Source organism: Poromitra crassiceps (genome assembly GCF_964638095.1).
Source record: "Poromitra crassiceps genome assembly, chromosome: 10".
NCBI lineage: Eukaryota > Metazoa > Chordata > Actinopteri > Beryciformes > Melamphaidae > Poromitra > Poromitra crassiceps.
The window spans coordinates 7,103,235-7,124,125 of record NC_139631.1 but is presented as its reverse complement, the minus strand read 5'-3'; the positions used below and the strand labels follow the sequence as shown (position 1 = coordinate 7,124,125).

Sequence of the window (20,891 nt, the reverse complement as noted above, 5' to 3'; positions counted from 1 at the left end):
GATTGGTCAACACATTACATGATTTCTAGGTATAGCAACATTTTTCAGTACATCGTAGAGTCCACTTCTCTTTTGGACTATATAGTATAATAATAAATAGTATAGCAGACTGATTAGCATTTCCCACATGCAATGATAGCAATTCCTGTATCCATCTCCCACTGATTATCTCCCAAATGCTGTAGACAGAACTGAATAGATGTAATCTATTGTTACACAAACGCTGAATCTTTCAAAGTGCTACTCTCCACACCGTGCTTTGCACCTTCTAATGGCTGCAAACACCTCTGCTGCTGCCACCCTGGAGCACCACACCTCCAGCACAGAATCCAGCAGCAGTCTGGAAGCTGTCACTCCCTCACAGCACAGCCTCCCTCCAGGACTGCGTCTGTGAGTCTGAGCCCGACTGGGAGTGCCACTGCGTTAGTACAAACACTGCTTTTTGCTGGGCGTAGTAATGTATGCAGCTGTCAGTCACACAGGGTGGTAGAAACACAGCTCCATATTGGATTGTGTCAGCTGGCATCATCAGTCCCTGACAGCGCCATGCGGACCCCCTGCAGGCAGCTAAACATCCTGCACAGAGGGAGAGCGCGCGGGGCAGAACAGCACCTCGGTCCTATCGTTTCCAGATTCTGAGTCGACAACAACAGGCTCCTGGATCCTCCTGTCTGTGTGTCTAACAGCGATACTGAACACGGGAGTTTTTGACCTCCTTTAGAGACATAAATCTTCTTGACAACCTGAATTCACATATGACGTATAGCCTTCATGGACAAAAGCACTAATTATTGATTTGACGGTATTGATGGTTGTTTTGCTCCGTTTCAATACAGCCAAAGTGTTTACAGTTTAATTTGCAGGCCAGAAACTGGGCTCAGCCCAAGAACAGACCTGGTTTAGGAGTTCACCGTTAGCAGCCAGCAACACTGTCAAAATAATTGCACCGTCTTTGGGATGTGTGATGTCTGGTTCAATGTGCGGCTCTACAGTTCAGCCCTTTCTTTACACAAAATCAATATTTGCAGCCCAGCTGGTCATGTGATCAGGCTCTTGTGAGTCAGTCTCTCTGATACATCTGTCTGTCTGCATTGGTGGAAACAAAGCAAACGCCAAAAAAACATCTAACCCAACAGTACAGCACTAATGAGAGGAGTGAGGAGTGCATCATGTCACCCACACAGCAGCAAGTAGTTCTCCTCTTGCTGAACAAGCACTCCAAGGCTTTCCCACTACTACAGAGGCACAGCACTCACTCTGTCAGAAGTCCTGCTGCCAAATCACCTATCAACACATTTAAGTTGTCACTCAGCACATACAAACACGCATACTTGTAATACAGAGAGCAATGGCACCGACTCGTAAGAAGAGCGCAAGTGATATTGTGGAGATAATTCTGGATTAAATGTGCTGATCCGTCACTGTCGTGTAGGGCGGGATGGGGAGGGGGAATCCTCTTAGCCAGAAGGTAGTAGTGGTTAAAAATAGTCCGCCATCGACACATAATTGCAAAAATCCTATTATTGGGGTACATGCGGGGGTTACTTTAGGGAAATTAGTAGAGCTCGTCACTAGTAGTCAGCCAAATTGGAATATTGCCCCCATCTGATTTTATACTGAATGTCAGGAGCGACAGGAAGGCTAGAGAGATACAGGCGGCTTGCACTTGCCATCTCTCTCTCAATGCAGTGAGTGACGGTACAATCACAGCAGTAGAAAATGCAGTCATGTTCTTTATAGCTATAATAAACATATGGAAAATCAAGTAGCCTATGTACCTGAGTCGAGCATCAACATGCGTCAATTCATTTTAAATCACTGCCGAATTCCAATTTGGTTATTGAGCAAGTGCGCTCTTTCCAAGCTGCGCGCGTAATGAAGCGTTTGGAGAGGCTCCAGCCAAACACAACATTCAATTTGAAAATTCTCGAACAAACATATTCCACCTAACGCTATGCATCCACATGCTCACCTCTACAATCTATAATCCGGCCGGGAGTCTGCAGTATCCTTCCCCAGAAACAGTGCGAGAAAGCCGGGTGTGCGCTCGCTGAGACTCCTGCATGTGAATGAAGCGGTGAAACCAGAGCCGTCCCGGGTCGTCACAGCAGCATCATTCAGTTGTAAATGCGGGGAGTGAAGCGTGGATTCCCGGTCGGGAGTAAAGCGTGTATTCCCGGTTGTGTTATTCCCAGGTGGTGTCGTAGCACTCAGTCCTGCAGACAGGTTTGATTTGGTCGTAGACACGAGCACCGCTGTGCGCTCCGCTGCTCGGTTCACTTATGAGCTGAGCTCAGGAGCCGGCGAGAGCCTCAACACTTTATTCTAAGGCAGAGGCAGCAGCCAATCAGAGGCGAGGACGGTGTTACAGAGTCCCTCCCCCTCCCTCTACCATTCTCTCTCTCTCTACACCCCCTCCTCTCTCTCTGTCTTCTGACTTCTTTTGTCTCTCCATCAGTCAATTCTCAATTCAACTCAATGAGGCTTTATTGGCATGCATTGAAAATCTAGCCTACAGTATTACCAAAGCTGATAGTACAATAAGACCAAATATATCGGCTAAATAAACAAACAAATAACTAAACAAATTAATTAATTAATTAATTAATGAGTAACATGGAAGAAAAACAAGAGCTATCCTATAAACTGAAAGTTGACATTTCTATTTTTTCTCTATTTCTATCTGTCTCTCTCCTCTTTCCCTTTCTCCCCTCTCTACCCCACACCCACACCGCACGCGTAGGGCATGTAATCATCTGTCCTGTCCTGTCCTGTTCAAGGTAAGAGCTGATTCAAAGTGCTGACGCATAACTGGATGTTTGCAGATTAAATGAAGTCAACATGTACAGTACAAAACCACAATCATATTTCAGTGGAAGTTGTATTAAATCCTAGGATCCAAAGTTACTCAACTGTGGCAAACTGCACCATCTGTCTATTGAGTTGCAGGGCCACAGTGTGTGTTGATAATATTCTATTTGTTTTATGTAATTTATTTAACTTTTTTTTAGAGGCAACACCAAAAGGCCTTTTGTCTCTTGAATGTGTGTGTGTGTGTGTGTGTGTATGTATGTATGTATGTATGTATGTATGTATGTATGTATGTATGTGTGTGTGTGTGTGTGTGTGTGTGTGTGTGTGTGTATATATATATAGTATATATTTATATAAATATAGTTTATATAATATATATTATATAAATATAAATTGTATATATAAAATATGTTATCTTTTTCTTTTTACTTTAGACAAGTCTTTCTTCATTGTCACACAGCAGAACCTCCAGTTTCAATTGCTATCAGTTCTTTGTATCTTTCAATGACAGAAAACCAGATCTTTTTTCCAAACAGTTCCTCTAAGGTGGAGCCAGCACTAATCCAGCAGTAAAAAGTGGGTCTACAATAAGCCTACCGTCTGTCTTAGTAGCAGAATCCCTTGTTTAGTCTGACTTTCTCTACATTTACAAGCAATAAGCTTATGGTAAAATAACGGTAAATCTTCCCAAATCTCCTCAAGTATTACGTAATCTGATATTAGTGCAGATTTACATTACGTATACGCACACTAATCCTGCTTTTCTCAAACAGCCACAATCTGACCGCATAGATTTAGGACAGCATTGTCAGTCATTATGCATGCTAGTGAAACACAGTGTATGATGTCACGGCATGCTTAGGCCTATAGTGTCACTCCTCAGTCATGCAAAACAGTGATTTGAATTGCCAAGAAACTCATTCTGAAGGAATGGAAATCCTCCTCTTCACCTTCTTTTCAATTGTGGTTGACGGACATGACCTCTGTTATACGGATGGAGAGACTCAGGTTCCTGAGGACCAACTCGCTTAAACAATTCTCTGCCATCTGGGACCCGTTCCTGGCCTATACCTTGATGAGGTTAGGGGCGACGGGTGACTCGCCTGGCTGGTTTCTCATCCCTTGCACAATATCTCTTATAGGTACACAGAGCAGCTGGTAGGACCATATTGTAATATTGAATGTTGATCATGTTTTTTCCCCCCCGAGCCTTTCCGTGTGTCTTGTTCATGTACTGTTCTTTTTTTTTAAATAAAATATTGAAAACAACAACAACAGTGATTTGGATTAAGAATGGAAGACGTGTGTGTGTGTGTGTGTGTGTGTGTGTATATATATACAGTGTATATATATATATATATATATACTCACTCAGCACTGGAATACTTTGGGGGAAACACAGGAATAGCACTACTTAGTATTGTTATTGGGATAGTATTGGTGATCTGGGAATCCCGGGGTTTTCTGTTTCTGTGAGGGGAACTATGGCCTCAGAGAAGAAGAAAAAAAACAGCTGAAGTCATTGCCACAAAATGTTATTTCAAGCATTTGCGCAAACAATAGTTTCTACCGATCAACAACATCACTATTGGTAAGTAGCAAATAGGGCTAGTCTTTAAAAAAAATGCAAACTATCCCTTTAACACCACATCAGCATAACAGTGTACCAGTTTGACCAGTGTTGATTCCAGAGTCAGACTGGTTTCAGCATTTCAATAGGTAAAGGAAGTGAAAGTGGGGCTTTTCCATTAAGCCTGTGTTGCCTTCAGGGCAGCTCAGGGAGATTTCCAGTCTGGTTGGTCCAGTTCAGGTTTCAGCAGCTGCTCAGAGATTTGGTAAAAAACTCGCACCATGCCTCCAACTTGGGTTATTCCCAGGCAGTGTTGCCAGATACAGCTGATGGTTTCCAGCCCAAAAAGCACCAAAACACACACAAAACGTCATCGGTGTTAACAAGGCCACACTGCTGCCATACCTCAATCTCAAAGATGAAAACAGAAACCAGTTGAAAACAAAAAGATATCTATTTTTTTATTCATATAAAAAATGCATGAAACAATTCCATTACAGTGTGTACAGGTCATTTAAGCGTAGGAAATTCCCTCACAAGACAATGGAGAGAAGCTACCAAATCACCTGGACAAGCTGAGAAACAGAGGTACGTTTAGGCGCATCACAGAAAGCGTGCTTGTTTGGACGCGTGCACTGACAGTGACTTTTGGACTGGTTTTGGTACCAGCTTCGATCCTGTCGGTTCAGACAGCATCAGACCGTGGGTGCGATCGATCACAGCCGTTTTCGTCGTTCTTTGGTCCAAACCATAGTGGAAAATAGGGATGTCCCGATCCAGGTTTTTTGTCTACGATACCAATCTGGACCAGTGTAGGAAATTAGCCAGGGGCAAGGGCAAAGGTGCCCCAAGAAAATCTCAGAATGCCTCTAAAAACGGTGATCTGGGGGCAAAAATGCCCCCAAGTTTCGCATCATTTAATTTTCATTCAATTCATTTAATTTCCATTTCGATCACTAACACACTCAGCACCTGGTTGCCAGAAAAAGACGATGAAGGTCACACACACAAACAGTGCTGTTGTTCACACTACACTTTAGCAACTTCAAGGGTTGCCACTGTTTTGTAATGATACTTTTCAAGCAATAAACCCTGGGGAGGAATAAGAGATTCAAACTAAAATGTATCCACCGCAGGTTACCTAGGCCAGAGGTTCTCAAATGTTTTTCAGCCAAGGACCCCTTACAAGATAGAAAATATACCGGGGACCCCCTCATTCTGATTTGTGATTTTGGGCTAAGCTTAATTGTTTCCACGGTAACGTGCTTGACTTTTAATTTGATAGGTTTGTTATTAGAATGTAATCCATGAACCATTTTAGATTTAAAGCATAAACTATTTTCGTTGAACTATGAAGATTTTGCAAAAAATATATATATATTTTCTTTTATTACATTACATTTACATTACGTCATTTAGCAGACGCTTTTGTTTTGTCCAAAGCGACTTACAATATCACAATTTGTCAACAGTACAGAAAACCACTATGCAACACAATCAATGACAGCCAAGATATTTTGATAGACTAGCACCATGTAGGAAGTCGTTTGAGAAGGAATAAGTAACATGTAGCATTTTATTTTTTAATAAAAAAAAAAAAAAAAAAATGTACCTGAAAACTTTTCGCGGACCCCCTGGCAAAGTGCCACGGACCCCCATTTGAGAACCACTGACCTAGGCGACCAGACGCATATTTGAGCTAAGAACGCCTACGAGAGAGAGTGCAACAGCCAATGACAGCTCAGTGATCAGCAAATCAGCTGGATGCCTACGCTTAGAGTGATACTGTAGATAGGAAGAAAGTGTATCAAGCTTTCAAGTACTTTGCGTGGCAACCCTGAACTTTATACACTAATTACAATTTTTTTAAGTGCCCCCAACGTTTTGTAAATGCCCCCATTTGATAGACAATATCAAATACAAAATATTTTTTTTAATTTCCTACACTGATCGGGACTATTTGATTTTGAGTATCTGCCGATTCGATGTTAATCCAGTGTGTGGTCAAACTCAGCAGTGACATGGACATCTGAACTGTAGTGAAATCACACCATGCAGTCAGATGGTTTGTTCAGGTTCAAACTGCCAAATGACATGAAGAAGAGAACCTGGACTTGTAAATAAAAGTACAATGTACTCACAAGCAGCCTGTTTGTTGAACAGAGTTTGGCAGACTGTCATCCTGCCAGGTTATGGTTCTTTGCCATAATTCCCCCTCTCTGTGGGTCACACCTGCTAAGAACACATGAAGAAATAGCTGAACATGAGCTTAACAAGTCCAGACTTCAGACTTCAGTTTGTTCTGCTCGGCTTTCCAAGACCAACTTCTGGCTATCAGATGTCAAGACAGATGTAGAGATGTAGATGTAGTGTTTGCCTCTACACATCAAACCTTACTTTTTGGGCTGCTTTCCTCCTGGACTTTGCTTGGTTTCTGTTCTCGCTCCTAACGAACGGCACTGCAGGTCTCTTGGAAGAGGACCAGGAGACTCAGTGCCACCTGAGTTTCGATTGGTATTGTCCTCCCCTGCCCGAATAAACTGAACTAAAGGAGTAAAGGCTCCAGAGTCCAGACATGTAAACGCTCCAGAGTCCAAACAGGCCCGCCGTGAACATCGCGCCCTAATTTCCATCTTTGGTGTTGGTATGGTCCAGACCGTTCGGTGCCTCCGCTACAGTCTCGCCACCTCCACAGCCACACCGCTGTTGTTCTCCCCCCTCTTTCCTCTGCTGGGCCAGGCTGGTGAGCAGCTCCAGCACCCGGATCTCGTGCTCCATGCGGGCTCTCTCGCGGCGCTCCTCCCTGTCGGCCGCCTCCCTCTGGCGCCGCTCTTCCCTCTCCAGCCACTGAGCCAGGAGGTCCTGGTTCCAGCGCGCCTGCTCCTGCCGCTGGCCCTCCAGCTGCACCAGCAGGCCCCGGGTCTCCGACACCAGGCTCTGGAAGCACTCCGACAGGTGCTTGAGGACGGGCTCCAGGCAGGGGGGCTCGGGCGGGCGTGGGTGGGAGGCAGGGAGGGGGGTGCCCTGGCTGGGGTCCGGGGTTGTTGGGGGATGTGGGTGGTGGGAGGCGGGGAGGGCACCCGGGCCGGGGTCCCGGCACGGAGGGAGAGGGGAAGGACCCGGCCGGGGGAGAGGTGGAGGAGGGGGAAGTACAAGTGGGGAAAGAGTGCTGAGGGTGTTTTCCACTGGTGTGCCTGTGATACAGGAGAGAAAACAGTCATAGCATTACAGTACCACCAAGCTCAAGTAGGTCTATATAATGCCTGATTAAAAGGTTATGGACAAGTGAGGTGATGGTGGACAGAGCTAGGAGTGCACAGTTAATAATAATAATAATAATAATACAAAAAACATCACAATTATCAGTATCACAATATTGGTACTGATAATGGCAATTTTCCAATCACAAGAGGCCGTCCCCCCCGCTTCTGCTTTCTAAACAATGTATTCTGGTGCTGTGCAGAATCTCTGCCCTACAATTCAACTGGCATGGTGAACGATTTTTTCTCTCTATTTTTCTCTCTATTTTATTCAAACTGAGCATATCCCAACAAGTATCCTCATCCCACAATACGTAGATTATAGAAATTGTTTAAATGAAGGAATCATGTAGAAATACTGTCCACAGGTATTACAACTCATCTCTGCCTGTCTCATGTGTTTTTGTCAATAATGTGCAGCCTTGTGCAGCATTGTTGTGATGATTTCAGGTGAGTTTCTATCAAATGTGCACGTGCACAAGCACAAGATATAGATTTCAAATAACGTTTTCAGCACACCTGCCAAAAGCTAGTAAATTATATATTTTTTTGTCACCTGCCACACTGTCTGTAACTTTAAACAGTACACAGCACAATACATACCACTATGTTCATGATGGATGGATGACTCTAGAAAAGCTTCATGGCGTCTGTCTCTTGGAGGCTGTGGGAATCCTGCGTCGCTGAACTCAAACTCGTCAGTCGACTCTTCTCTGTCCACCTCCAGCTTCACCTCAGAGTCCAGCTGCCACGACTGCCTGCCTGCTTTCTCCTCTAAAGAGCTCAGATGCTGCTTGGCGGTCCTGTCCAAGAAACGCTGAACGGTGAAGTGGTGACCTCCGATCTCTGTATTCGAGCTCAAATCGGGATGAAGATTGCCCGTCCTGTCGACGGAGCCCAGATGGCAGCCGACCATCGCTTCTGAAGAGACGAAATGGGGCCCTCCTCCGCCTTCCACCGACCTCCTCCCCAGCACAGCGTCCATCTCTGCAAAGTATTTGAAAGTGCACGGCTGCGAGCTGTCGACGCTCTTCTGCAGTTTGGATCTCACATAGTTGGCCTTGAGAGTTTTGACCCGGAGCCGGCACTGGTGCGGACTCCGGGAGAAGCCCAGCTCGCTCATGCGGGCCGAGAGGTGTTTGAAGACGTGCCGGTTCCGCAGGTTCTCTGCCAAGCTCTTCTGGATGCGCTCGTCGCTCCAGGCGCACAGCAGCACCTGGGTCTCCTCCACCGTCCAGTTCACCGAGCGCTCCGCCTCTCGTTTCCCTGGACATGCCAGAACACAGTTGAGCACAGTGAAGGCTTTCACGGAGGCAGTTAGATATGACATGGTGCAGACTTATAGTGTATGTGAGTGGTAACGATATGGGTGAAAACTATAGGATAACATATACAATTATTCAATCACATTCTCTGACTTTGCTATCTTCAATAGTAGTAGTACTTCAATAGTGAACAAAAAAAAAACACTGAACATGTCAACAGTACACTAAAATTAAACGCTACTCTCTCTTATTTGGCTTTATTAGGCTGTCATCCCTCCTTTTGCTGGGGGACCCCTATGCCAATGTGTCCATCTTTAGGCAGACAGTGTCCTCAAATGTGCCATGCTAGCTAATGAGCCAGTCGACGTTAACGTTACATAAGTGAGCTAACGTTACAAGCTGACATTAAAAGTTTAGGATTAGCCACCAAGCTAATTCAGTTACATACACTTGACTAGCTAGTAACGCTACATACACTAGCATGTTAAAGTTAATCTTACTTCCAAACTGCCCATGGGGTCTTTGTGCAGACAGGATATTTGCAGCAAACAGTTTGACAGGTTAAAACAGCCAGAGAAGAGAAGCCTTCTGCTCAGGAGCAGACAGGATCCTTGTTAGCACAGCTAACGCTAGCAGCTAACATGTAAGGCTATCTAACTCTAACGTGCATGTACAACATTAACAGAGAAACGCCTGGCTCTTACTTTTTGATGTTGAAACGGAGTTCGTCGAGTTGATCATCGCAGGATTCATTTTGACGGGCTGAAGCAAATGTAAACAACCCAAACAAATCCTCACAATCTCTCTCTTCCGGGTTCAGAGTTGTGTGCGTGACGTAGACAGAGCTTCGCTTTGCCATTGGAAGAGAACAGAGATGACGTCGCGCAAGATGGCGACCGGTGTGTGCAAGTGTTCTTGAGCGGATCAATATTATATATTTTTTCCTTTCAAAATTCGAGTTTAGAACGTTAGCTGAGCAAAAGAAGACCGTGTATTTATGGGTGACATCGATTAAGCTGTTGCCGAGGCTCCGTTTAGCTCCGTGAGAGGAAGGAGAAGAAGAACATTCAGATGCATGGTTTAGCGTTAGCACTTAGCTAGCACCTAGTTAGCAGTTAAGCTAATTTGAAGCTTTGAAGGACAGTTTGTCAGTAAATACTAGTTCAGGAGGAAACGTTGCTGTCACTGTGAAAATGTCTAAAGTCCATAAGCTGGACAGAAGAATGGCGGTGAAGCAGCAACTAACTGCGGCGTTTGAAGAGATAGTCTGGCTGTTTGATAGAACCATAGCAGAGTACGAGGAGGAAACTTCTCGATTAACAGAGGAAAACGAACGACAACAAAAGTTGCTGGACGCCGTTTTAACTACTGAAGTGCGCGTACACAGACCAGGTTGGTGACATAAACATTTCATCATATTTCTGTTTTGAGAAACTGCATCATTGATCTCGTGTTAACAAGCTTAGGTTAACTTGCTCACAGTTGTCCTTAATGTGTGTGTATTTCAGTCTTCCCTCCAGACGTCCAGCAGCTGTTTGTCAGTGGAGAAGAGGTTCTCCCTGAACAGCAGGAGTGGAGCCCCAGTCTGGACCAGGAGGACCCAGGGCCCTCACACATTAAAGAGGAACAGGAGGAACTCTGGACCAGTCAGGAGGAAGAGCAGCTTCAAGACCTGGAGGAGGCCCATATCACCCAGTTCCCATTCAGTGCTGTCCCTGTGAAGAGTGAAGATGCTGAGGAGAAACCTCGGTCCTCACAGCTTCATCAAAGCCAGGGGAACAGAGAGGCAGAGCCTCTAGCCAGCAGCTCAAATGAACAGATGAAAACAGAAGCTGATGGAGAGAACTGCGGAGTATCAGAACCAGCCATCAACTTCTATCCAGCTAGTAATTTACAACCAACTAGTGATGACAAGACTTCACACTCTTCTGAACCTGAGATTGAAGACGTCACTAGTCTTGAATGGATGGAAACGGCTGAACCTCGGTCAGGTTTAGACTCACAGAAAAACAGTGTTCTTCTGAAGAAACGCTTTGTTTGCTCATTTTGTGGCAGAAGATATGATAATAATGCACACTTGAAGAGACACATCAGAGTCCACACAGGAGAAAGGCCATTTCAATGCTCAATCTGTGGTAAACGGTTTACTCTTAAAGGAAACTTGACAACACACATGAGAGTCCACACAGGAGAAAAACCGTTTAACTGCTCATTCTGTGGGAAAAATTTTAGTCTTAAAAGAAACTTGAAGACACACATGAGACTCCACACAGGAGAGAAACCATTTAATTGCTTAATCTGTGGTAAAAGTTTTAGTCAAAATGCACCCTTGAAGAGTCACATGGCATCCCACACAGGAGATAAACTATTTAATTGCACAGTCTGTGGTAAAGGTTTTGTTCATAGAAGAGGCATGGAGACACACATGGTAGTGCACACAGGAGATAAGCCATTTAAATGCTCAATCTGTGGTAAAAGTTTTGGTTATGAAACAAACTTGAAGACACACATGAAATTAGTACACGCAACGTAACCACGTAATTGCTAAGTCTCTCTCTGTGGTAAAACGTTCAGTCATAGGGAGACATTGAGTTTACATGTGGAGATTGAGATTCACAAGTTTTAGTGGTGAAGGACATTTTAAGATAAGCATGAGAGTCATTTATTGTCTTTCAGTAGAATCATATCACATTTACTGGATTATTGTGATACACAGTTATGTTCTAAATGTCTCAAAAGAAGATTAAAATTAGGAATTAGGGAATCCTATATAACAATGCAAAGTCTCTTTTGCCATGGCTATGCCATTTTTTCGTGCGATCGCGTTGAATCTCTCCGGAAGTGTAAAGAGCACTGCTGCGGGTGACCTAACGTAACAGCCACATTTTTTTATTACGTAATTAGGGACGATTAATGGCAGAATTTACAATGGCTGCGCAGATTAATGACCGAACTTGCGATGCTGCACTGCCTCCGCCGGCCACACGGGGATGCACATACACGCTTGCGATGTGATACAAAGAGGCCTGCCAAATGGTGGCTGCGGGCACGTTAAACGCTGAAACAGCTGATTACTGCACGGGTATTCTGCTAGTCTTTAAAAATGACAGATGTTTATCTTAGATTATTATATTACCATGCATTTCAATGAGATATTGTACTTTTTACTGTAATTTTGTGTATGATCTATCACTTGGATATTCTCACTATTTTCTGCTTATACTTTGTACATGTATGTTTTTTTAATAGAAAGCCCTAACCAGGCACAGCGAGGGATGGCAAATTAGCGGCTAGAAATCCTATATGCAACACAGCTGTATCATGTTATCGTAACCTGTTACAATGTTGTCTTGCATTCTCCCTGATAAATAAATACAAATAAAAAGGTGAACATCAATATTGTCATATATTGCTGCTAAACACCATTACACATTGATGCCTGATGAAGCTCTCCAAAAAATGAAGATGCAGTTTCTGTACTCATCCATATTTTCCCCATCCTTTCCATTGACATTGTACAGTACATGATGTGTATTGAAATTGTTGCTTGTGAATGTTTGTATTGCCCCAATTTGCTATCTTGTCATTCATACAGTATGCTTTGCTTGATATATGCTATTATTTGCTATTAGTTTGCTATTAGTTTTTGCTGTTGCAATGACCCAATATCCCAACAGAGATAATAAAAGTTTCATCTAAGAAAGATACTAGGAGTCTACTAGCATTTTATCCTCATAGCACAATTCCTTTTGAACAGATAAACAAATCAAATCAAGCATCCACATCTATTGCAATTCATATCATACAATATCCAGGAGAAATTACACCATGATTATTTTTGTCAATATTGAGAGCAGGGCTGCACAATTAATCGTGATGAAGATTTTGGCTTTTGCAATCAGGGACACAGCCAGAGGAAGCAGCTTCTAAAGGAGCGAGCGAGGTGCTCAGGTGCTAATGGCTCATTTTATGCATTCCCAGGTCGCCTGTTGGGAGCATTAAGTCCTGCCCCCGTGTCTCCTTCTATTTCACTGGTTCACTTCCTCAGCCTTTCATCCACAAACACAGCAATTAGCCGGAGTCCTGAGGTGCTGCTAACGCAGGTTCAGTCTGCTGGCCTGCTGGAGTCCTGCGGTGCTGCTAACGCAGGTTCAGTCAGCTGGGCTGCTGGAGTCCTGAGGGGCTGCTGGAGTCCTGAGGGGCTGCTGGAGTCCTGCGGTGCTGCTGGAGTCCTGCGGTGCTGCTAACGCAGGTTCAGTCAGCTGGGCTGCTGGAGTCCTGAGGGGCTGCTGGAGTCCTGAGGTGCTGCTGGAGTCCTGAGGTGCTGCTAATGCAGGTTCAGTCTGCTGGCCTGCTGGAGTCCTGAGGTGCTGCTGGAGTCCTGAGGTGCTGCTGGAGTCCTGAGGGGCTGCTGGAGTCCTGAGGGGCTGCTAACGCAGGTTCAGTCTGCTAGCCTGCTGGAGTCCTGAGGGGCTGCTAAACGCAGGTTCAGTCTGCTAGTCTGCCGTCACATTTACATTTTGAGCATTTACAGAGTGACAATGACAACAGTAGATTCAGCTAAAAGGAGAATACCATTAATTTAGACCCCACTTCTCTAGTTTACATTTCCGTTTTTTTTTATATTTACCGTAATTGTTTTTCTTTATCAAACCTAGCTTGAAACAGCAGGGTGTAAGTAATGTGTGCATTGATATGAAAATGCTCAAATGAAATAACTATAAAATAAGAACATTTGCTCAAACCAACCTAAAAGAGTGTAGGCCTACAGGTCGAAAAGTGCGGTTTGAAAGGCAGAAATCTCAGTATGTGGCTCAATAGTCATTCAGTCATGTTATCAACCCTCACCTTTAAACCAATGCAAAGGAGAAACTATCACTAGAACTACAAGCTGGCATATATATTCTCTACACAGCACCAAACACAGCAGTGATTGCTTGCGAGAACACAACACACACAAACACGCACACACACACACACACACACACACGCACACACACACACACACACACACACACACACACACACAGGAGTGTGTGGGTAATTACATAGGAGGGGAGGCGAGACAGTGGACAGGACATTTGTCTCATTACTCACGCATGCCTCTGGGCTGTTCCCCACTGCTGAGGACATCACACACACACACACACACACACACACACACACACACACACACACACACACACACACACACACACACACACACACACACACACACACACACACACACACACACACACACTCTCTCACACATACACACACCCACAGTGCTCAGTGCTCACACACACACACACACACACACACACACACACACACATAATGAACAAATCTGATTGGTGCATATTTTTAGGCATTTAGTAATTGTCTTAAGCGTAGCAACCAGCAACGCCTTGCGACCTGTCCCACTCTGCACAACAGTGACAGGCCCACAAGTTAGTTGAGCAAATTCGAAACTTTGTGATGGAAGAGATCACTTTTGTGAAGCTTAAGTGACCAATTTGAGAGGCTGTAGGCTACAGTAATCACAGAGGCGAGTTGTCGTTGCACTGGAAAATGATCTCAATGAAAAGAAAGTAAATGATATGTAAGTCAGTTGTATTACAAGTTTGTTTGCAGCTGTCCTGGTATTTATCTGTGACCCTGTGCAGAAAAGTGTGCATACCCAAAAGAAAGGCTTGTAATATACAACTGCAATAAATAACAACTGCCAGGCCTGCACTATCTCCTACCCTGGACCATCTTCTTCCTCAGCCTAGAAGAGGAGAGACAGGTTGTAGATCTTTCCCTGGTGTGATTTGTAGTGCAGAGAAGCAGGTCAGCCAACACAAAGCCAGGTCCAGGAGTGGATGGATGAGATGCCCGAGATGGACGGTTCCGGCCCAGCCTCGGGCCGGGCCAGGCCGGAGGAGGAGAGAGGCTCCCCGCCTGCCACTGCTCTCTGGTGTTCATTGTTCTACGTTCTCTAATTGTGTTAACTTCTTGTCAATTAAGTAATGCAGTTGAAAAAAAATTCTGGGAACCCCCTGGAACCCTCTCAAGGACCGCTGGTGGTCCCCGGTCCCACATTGAGAACCACTGGTTTAGATCAGTGGTGTGGTCTGTGAGCATGCGCAGCGTGCGCGCTGTGTCTGCGAGCCCACGAAGCGGGCGAGACTGCGAGGGCAAACCAACGAGGAACGGTAGAAATGAGCGCTGCCAGAGAGCGGGCGAGCCCGCGCAGCATGCGGGCGAGCCCGCGCAGCATGCGAGGCAGCGAGGAAATCTGTGCTTCTCAAGCTTCTCAGCTTGACCCCCCTAAAAAATCTTGTGACCCCCTTGTTGCAGCAAGTGCTTAATGTGCAAAATGGTAAACTCTCACACACCAAATGATGATGGATTTTATTTCCCCACATTACTTAATTAATGAATAGAAGAAGCCTAGAGGCTGTTAAAAATGCATTTATCACAAAGATTAGCATTATAATACATTTCTTAATGAAAAACAAACAAACAGCTAATCCCAGCAAAAGAGACAAAACAGGAGAACCATGGGGATTGAGTATTTCACCTGCAGAATGTCTGCTTGCTGTTGAAAAAACAGGACATGCTGGTAGATGTCTTCATGTTTTGCTCTCATTTTCAGATCTTTACCACCTGGAGTCAGTCAACGGGTGAAAATAAATCTCGTTTGGAGGTGGTAATCATAAGCTCATCATAGCTTGTTGACGTTATAGCAACCCGTCCGGAAAATGTGCACTTTACGTGGGTTCCCTCCTATAGCCACTGTGCAGCTGCAGAGCATATGCTTTGCACCGGCGTGGGATGCTAAACCGCAGAATTTCAAAAACACACATGGGCATAAGCACCCGTAAGTTACACCCGTAAGCCATTTATCAGCCAAAGCAGTGGGCTTCAGAGCGGTTCTGATGTGGGGATGCGAGACCTTCTGTTTTCAAAGACCTTCTCCTTATTTCACTCTCCGCGCTCCGCCTGCATCCCCTCTAATTCCGATCCATTTTTATAGTAGCTACCAATTAGCAGAGGCCGTTTTTGACCAACAGGGAACTTCTGGCAAACCACGTGATCTTCACAGCGCTTCCTATATGAGCACCAGATGGCCATCTGAGAAACGCATCACATCTCTGATACTTCAAAACACATCCATTTCAGATCAGATGCATGTACTGTACTGCAAGAAACCCACATTGCAAGTTTGTCATAAAAGTTTGGCTGAAGCTCTTTGAGAGACACGTTATGATTTAAATATGAACACAGGTTTTTTGATGTCCCTCAGTTCTTCACAGCTGCATCGAATTTCAATTCAACCACATACGTTTGCTGTTTATTAGCATGGTCACATTGAACAATGGGCTCGGCAAAATGGCTTTTGAGCTCAGCACCTGCCCAATCTGGATTGTGGATGTACGTGTTTTCTCCTTGATACACATTGGGGCAGAGCTCAAATTGTTGGTGTTTTGATCACATGCCGGTCACAACTTCCACACGCCTTATTTGAGTCACAGTCATCTGAAAACATGTGTCACGTCACGCTGCGGCCATTTCCACCTTGAATTCCTTTCCCTTTGTCTGCGTGGGCAGCTCCTCAAAACAGGAACTGTGGAGCTCAAATTGGAACAAAGAGATAAAAGCGTCCTAAATATTTCTGACTCACAAACACCTCTGTCTTTGTCCAAAACGTCACATTCCTCCAAGCAAACTTGCCCATATTTCCAAATAAGGTTGGGAATTCTTACATAAGGGGCACCAGCGATTATTTACCAGGATGGGAATGACAATGAGGTCAGTGCGGTCTGCTGAGAAATGGACCACTGTGTGTCCAGAAGCCTGGGAGATAGCTGCTGACCACTGTGTGTCCATAAGCCTGGGAGATAGCTGCTGACCACTGTGTGTCTATAAGCCTGGGAGATAGCTGCTGACCACTGTGTGTCTATAAGCATGGGAGATAGCTGCTGACCACTGGGTGTCTATAAGCCTGGGAGATAGCTGCTGACCACTGTGTGTCCATAAGCCTGCGAGATAGCTGCTGACCACTGTGTGTCTATAAGCCTGGGAGATAGCTGCTGACCACTGTGTGTCTATAAGCCTGGGAGATAGCTGCTGACCACTGTGTGTCTATAAGCCTGGGAGATAGCTGCTGACCACTGTGTGTCTATAAGCCTGGGAGATAGCTGCTGACCACTGTGTGTCTATAAGCCTGGGAGACAGCTGCTGACCACTGTGTGTCTATAAGCCTGGGAGATAGCTGCTGACCACTGTGTGTTCATAAGCCTGGGAGATAGCTGCTGACCACTGTGTGTCTATAAGCCTGGGAGATAGCTGCTGACCACTGTGTGTCTATAAGCCTGGGAGATAGCTGCTGACCACTGTGTGTCTATAAGCCTGGGAGATAGCTGCTGACCACTGTGTGTCTATAAGCCTGGGAGATAGCTGCTGACCACTGTGTGTCTATAAGCCTGGGAGATAGCTGCTGACCACTGTGTGGTCTGGTAATCTCCCGAAATCAGGTAATGATCGGTTTATGAGTGCGCATGTAAACGCACTCAGTTGAATAATTCCCTTGTCGTGCGGTGGTGCTTCTCCACTGTGGACCTGCCATGGTGGTGCTTCTCCACCGTGGACCTGCCATGGTGGTCTGCAGGTTGAGACCGTAGTGTGAAGGAGCTTCCAATGTGCTCAATGATGTTTGGAGTGGCCTTGTTACGGCACGAGATGTTTCTCGCAATTAACCCTCCGTCGGTGTCTGTGCTTTCTAAGATCCCCTCAGTACATCATTCCAGGTTTTCTATTGTGGGAACCTCAGACCCCCCCCACCCCCACTACCCCCCCCCCCCCTTTGGGATCTCAGAGATTGCGAGGAATGCGTCCCACCTAAGTCGCCAAGGCAACCCCCTTTTGGTGGCCGAGGAATGCCCGCCGTTCACTCCGCTCCGATTGTTTTCTCAGCCAAGACAAGCAGCCACATTTCAGCTGGTAAAGTGATCGCGACCACACAGGAGGAGCCCCCTCCCTCCTCTGCGCTGCATCCCTCAGCCCCCCAATAATACACGCTGCAGCCCTCAGCCCCCCACTACTGTCAATCGACACCTATAACGCTCGCAGCACAGCTGATGGAAACCACGTGGAGAAACTGCTGGTTCCAATTGAACCAAGAATGTGCTTATATAAGAGAAGAAACCTATAGGCAGATCTGTTTCTGTTTGGATTTGGAAGTGGTTTTCCTATAGGGCTTTGCATGTATGAGCAGCAGTGGATGATGTTACCTATCAAAGAGTAAGAAAAGAGGTTAGAGGCTAACCAAGAGCACCAGTGACTTGAGAGAAACCTACTAACCTACATCATGGTTGGGCACCCAATAGAGCCCATTCTCATTCAGATATCTTGAGGTGAGAGGTCAAGTGACCCCTTTGGAAAATGGCCATGCCAGTCTTTTTCTCCTTCACCAAAATCTGGCCTAAATTTGGAGCGTCATTATTTAGCCGCCTTCCAAACAAGCTGGCATGGTTGATGCCTGCAGGTCTTCTAGTTTCACATGATACCAGGATCTTGACTCTGGCTTTACGAATGAGGCTGCTATCTGATCACGATCACTGATAATGATATCAATAATATATCAACCGTTATAATGATTATTAGGAAAGACTCGCCCCAGGTCATTCTCTTTGACTGTGATGACAGCAGAGAAAAGGGTGATTCTTGTTGAGAGAAACGATGCGGTCGTCATAGTGATCAGATGTGGCTTCTCTCTCCCTCTTTCTCTCCCTCTCTCTCCCCCCCCCCCCCCCTCTCTCTCTCTCTGTCAGCAGGTGCCTTGATGGAGGAAGGCCAGCGGCAGGCCGAGATGGCCTGAAACAGCCCTGTTCTAAACCGTTTGCTATTAAAATACTCCACAATGCACTGCAATTTCTAGTGAACAGCCAAATTTTCTCCCGTATACCACAATGCAATGTGTGTGTCCAGGTAGTGTCCAAAACTTTGTTTGATCGTTCCCCATATAGTTCACTATGATAAACACTAGATGAGGAATAGTGAGTGAGTGAGTGAGTGAATGAGTGAGTGAGTGAGTGAGTGAGTGAGTGAGTGAGTGAGTGAGTGAGTGAACCATTCCAAACATGGCTACTGCCTGACACCATATGTTCTCTGCTGTGTTAACTAGAGCAGAGTGAGACACCATGCAAGGCAACAGGTCACACCCACACCCTCACGGGATGGCTGCTCCCGTGTGTGTGTGTGTGTGTGTGTGTGTGTGTGTGTGTGTGTGTGTGTGTGTGTGTGTGTGTGTGTGTGTGTGTGTGTGTGTGTGTGTGCGTGCGTGTGTGTGTGTGTATCTCTCAGAAGTATGGTGTGTGTTCAGTCATGTGATGTATGTTTTTGTCTTCATATTTGAAGGTAGTCTGGTACAACAGAGAAGCATGTGCACATTCTAAAGGTGAGAGTCCTATTTCTTACATTCTCATTTGTAGTTTAGAAGTATTATTTAGGGATGGGACGACAAATCAAAATTCAATATATCGCAATACCAAAATGTGACAATAGTGCGGCAGAAAAACGTGAATGGTGATATTAGCTTATTATTAATATATATTATTCTGGCTAATCCAAAACAATGAGACGCTTGACCATCACAGTTTCTAGTGAGCCAATGGCATTCCTAGAAAGATTTGTGGCTCAGAAATAAACATAATTTTGCACGTCTGTGTGTGTGTGTGTGTGTGTGTGTGTGTGTGTGTGTGTGTGTGTGTGTGTGTGTGAGAGAGAGAGAGTATGAACCAAATGTGTTTCCAGGCTTGTGTGTATGTCTGGTCTCCACCCTCATCGAGCCCCACAAAGTGCACAGACTGTTCCTCTAAACCAGAGGTTCCCAGACGGGACAGGAAATGTTCCTATATCATGAAGGGGGGTTTGACAGAGAAAAGTGTTCATATTCAATATTCATCCACTATATCCATTTGATATTCAATTAAGATTTGATACAACAATACAACAAAACAGTGCAGCTGTCGATCCATGGATGCCATCTTGCCATCTAGCTGCATCAAAACAACCTTCAGGCAGTCGCTGCTTCACTCAGCGTTTCAAAACACATTCATATAGCTTCCATGTGGGAGATAAAACGCTAATGCTAATGCTAACATTCACAGCTTCCTGCAGTAAAACACAGCTCATGTGGGAGATAAAACGCTAAGGCTAATGCTAACATTCACAGCTTCCTTCCTGCAGTGAAACAGCTCATGTGGGAGTTAAAAGGCTAAAGCTAACACCAACGCTAAGCCAGATTCCTGAGCGCTGTCCCACTGGACAGCCATGTCTGGACCGTGGGTTTGTTCACCTGCCAGCAGCCCGTTAGGGGAGGCATCAGCACCACGTCCCAGCAGCTCCCCCAAACAATAATATCATTAAGCTGCACAGACACACAGAGGAGCACTGTGCAGGACGGCCTGACTGGCCTGGGACACCCTGCAATTAGCCCGAGCAGCTGGGTCTGTGTGTGTGTGTGTGTGTGTGTGTGTGTGTGTGTGTGTGTGTGTGTGTGTGTGTGTGTGTGTGTGTGTGTGTGTGTGTTCTAATTTTCTATCAATTCAACTCAATTCAGTTCAACTCAATTCAGTTGAGTGCTTTATTGGATGTGTTTCCATGCATTGCCAAAGCAGAAGGTGACAAAATGAATTATTCACTAAGATCCAATTTGCTATTCACAGTGTTATTCTTCAGTCAATAGTCACAACAACTATATTGGTTTGCCGATACACCAGGTCGATATTTCTTTGCACATTTTATTTTTCATTTTTGATTATTTTATTGTTCAGTTATATTGTTTTTGTAAATGATTTCTTCATTTAAATGCATCCCAGAGTTGTTGTTGTTGTTGTTGTTGTTGTTGTTGTTTTTACTATTGAATATGTGTGGTGGGTCTCTCTGCCCTACTGACACTAAAATAATTTTATCAGTCTGGTTTCAGTGGAGAGACTTCAGTCTAAAATATCA

At 45.1% G+C, this 20,891-nt stretch overlaps 3 protein-coding genes across 3 annotated transcripts in view; 1 reads left to right on the top strand and 2 right to left on the bottom strand.

Moving 5' to 3' along the window:
* The window catches only part of rasgef1ba (RasGEF domain family, member 1Ba), a 29,866-nt gene extending 27,641 nt beyond the window's left edge, over positions 1-2,225 (bottom strand). The window contains exon 1 of the mRNA XM_083644711.1: positions 1,973-2,225. The gene's annotated coding sequence lies outside the window, so the exon portion shown is untranslated. The remainder of the gene's footprint in view (positions 1-1,972) is intronic.
* A 4,781-nt stretch (positions 2,226-7,006) lies between these two features.
* LOC310783810 (uncharacterized protein) lies at positions 7,007-9,700 on the bottom strand (the record flags this gene model as incomplete). Its single annotated transcript, XM_083644710.1, has 3 exons — positions 9,614-9,700; positions 8,248-8,910; positions 7,007-7,578 (listed from the first exon to the last, which is right to left on the bottom strand). The coding sequence occupies exons 1-3, from the start codon at positions 9,660-9,662 to the stop codon at positions 7,007-7,009; spliced, it is 1,284 nt and encodes a 427-aa protein (XP_083500836.1). The 5' UTR covers positions 9,663-9,700.
* Positions 9,701-9,880: 180 nt separating this feature from the next.
* On the top strand, positions 9,881-12,399 carry LOC310783999 (uncharacterized protein). The gene is made up of 2 exons (XM_083644945.1): positions 9,881-10,301; positions 10,418-12,399. The coding sequence occupies exons 1-2, from the start codon at positions 10,103-10,105 to the stop codon at positions 11,440-11,442; spliced, it is 1,224 nt and encodes a 407-aa protein (XP_083501071.1). The 5' UTR covers positions 9,881-10,102; the 3' UTR covers positions 11,443-12,399.
* Positions 12,400-20,891: the final 8,492 nt, after the last annotated feature.

Bases quoted from the DNA above. Each gene is read 5' to 3' on its own strand.
- LOC310783999 (XM_083644945.1), top strand. From the start codon at position 10,103: ATGTCTAAAGTCCATAAGCTGGACAGAAGAATGGCGGTGAAGCAGCAA. The intron at 10,302-10,417 runs GTTGGTGACATA...TGTGTATTTCAG, and splicing joins AGTGCGCGTACACAGACCAG to TCTTCCCTCCAGACGTCCAG.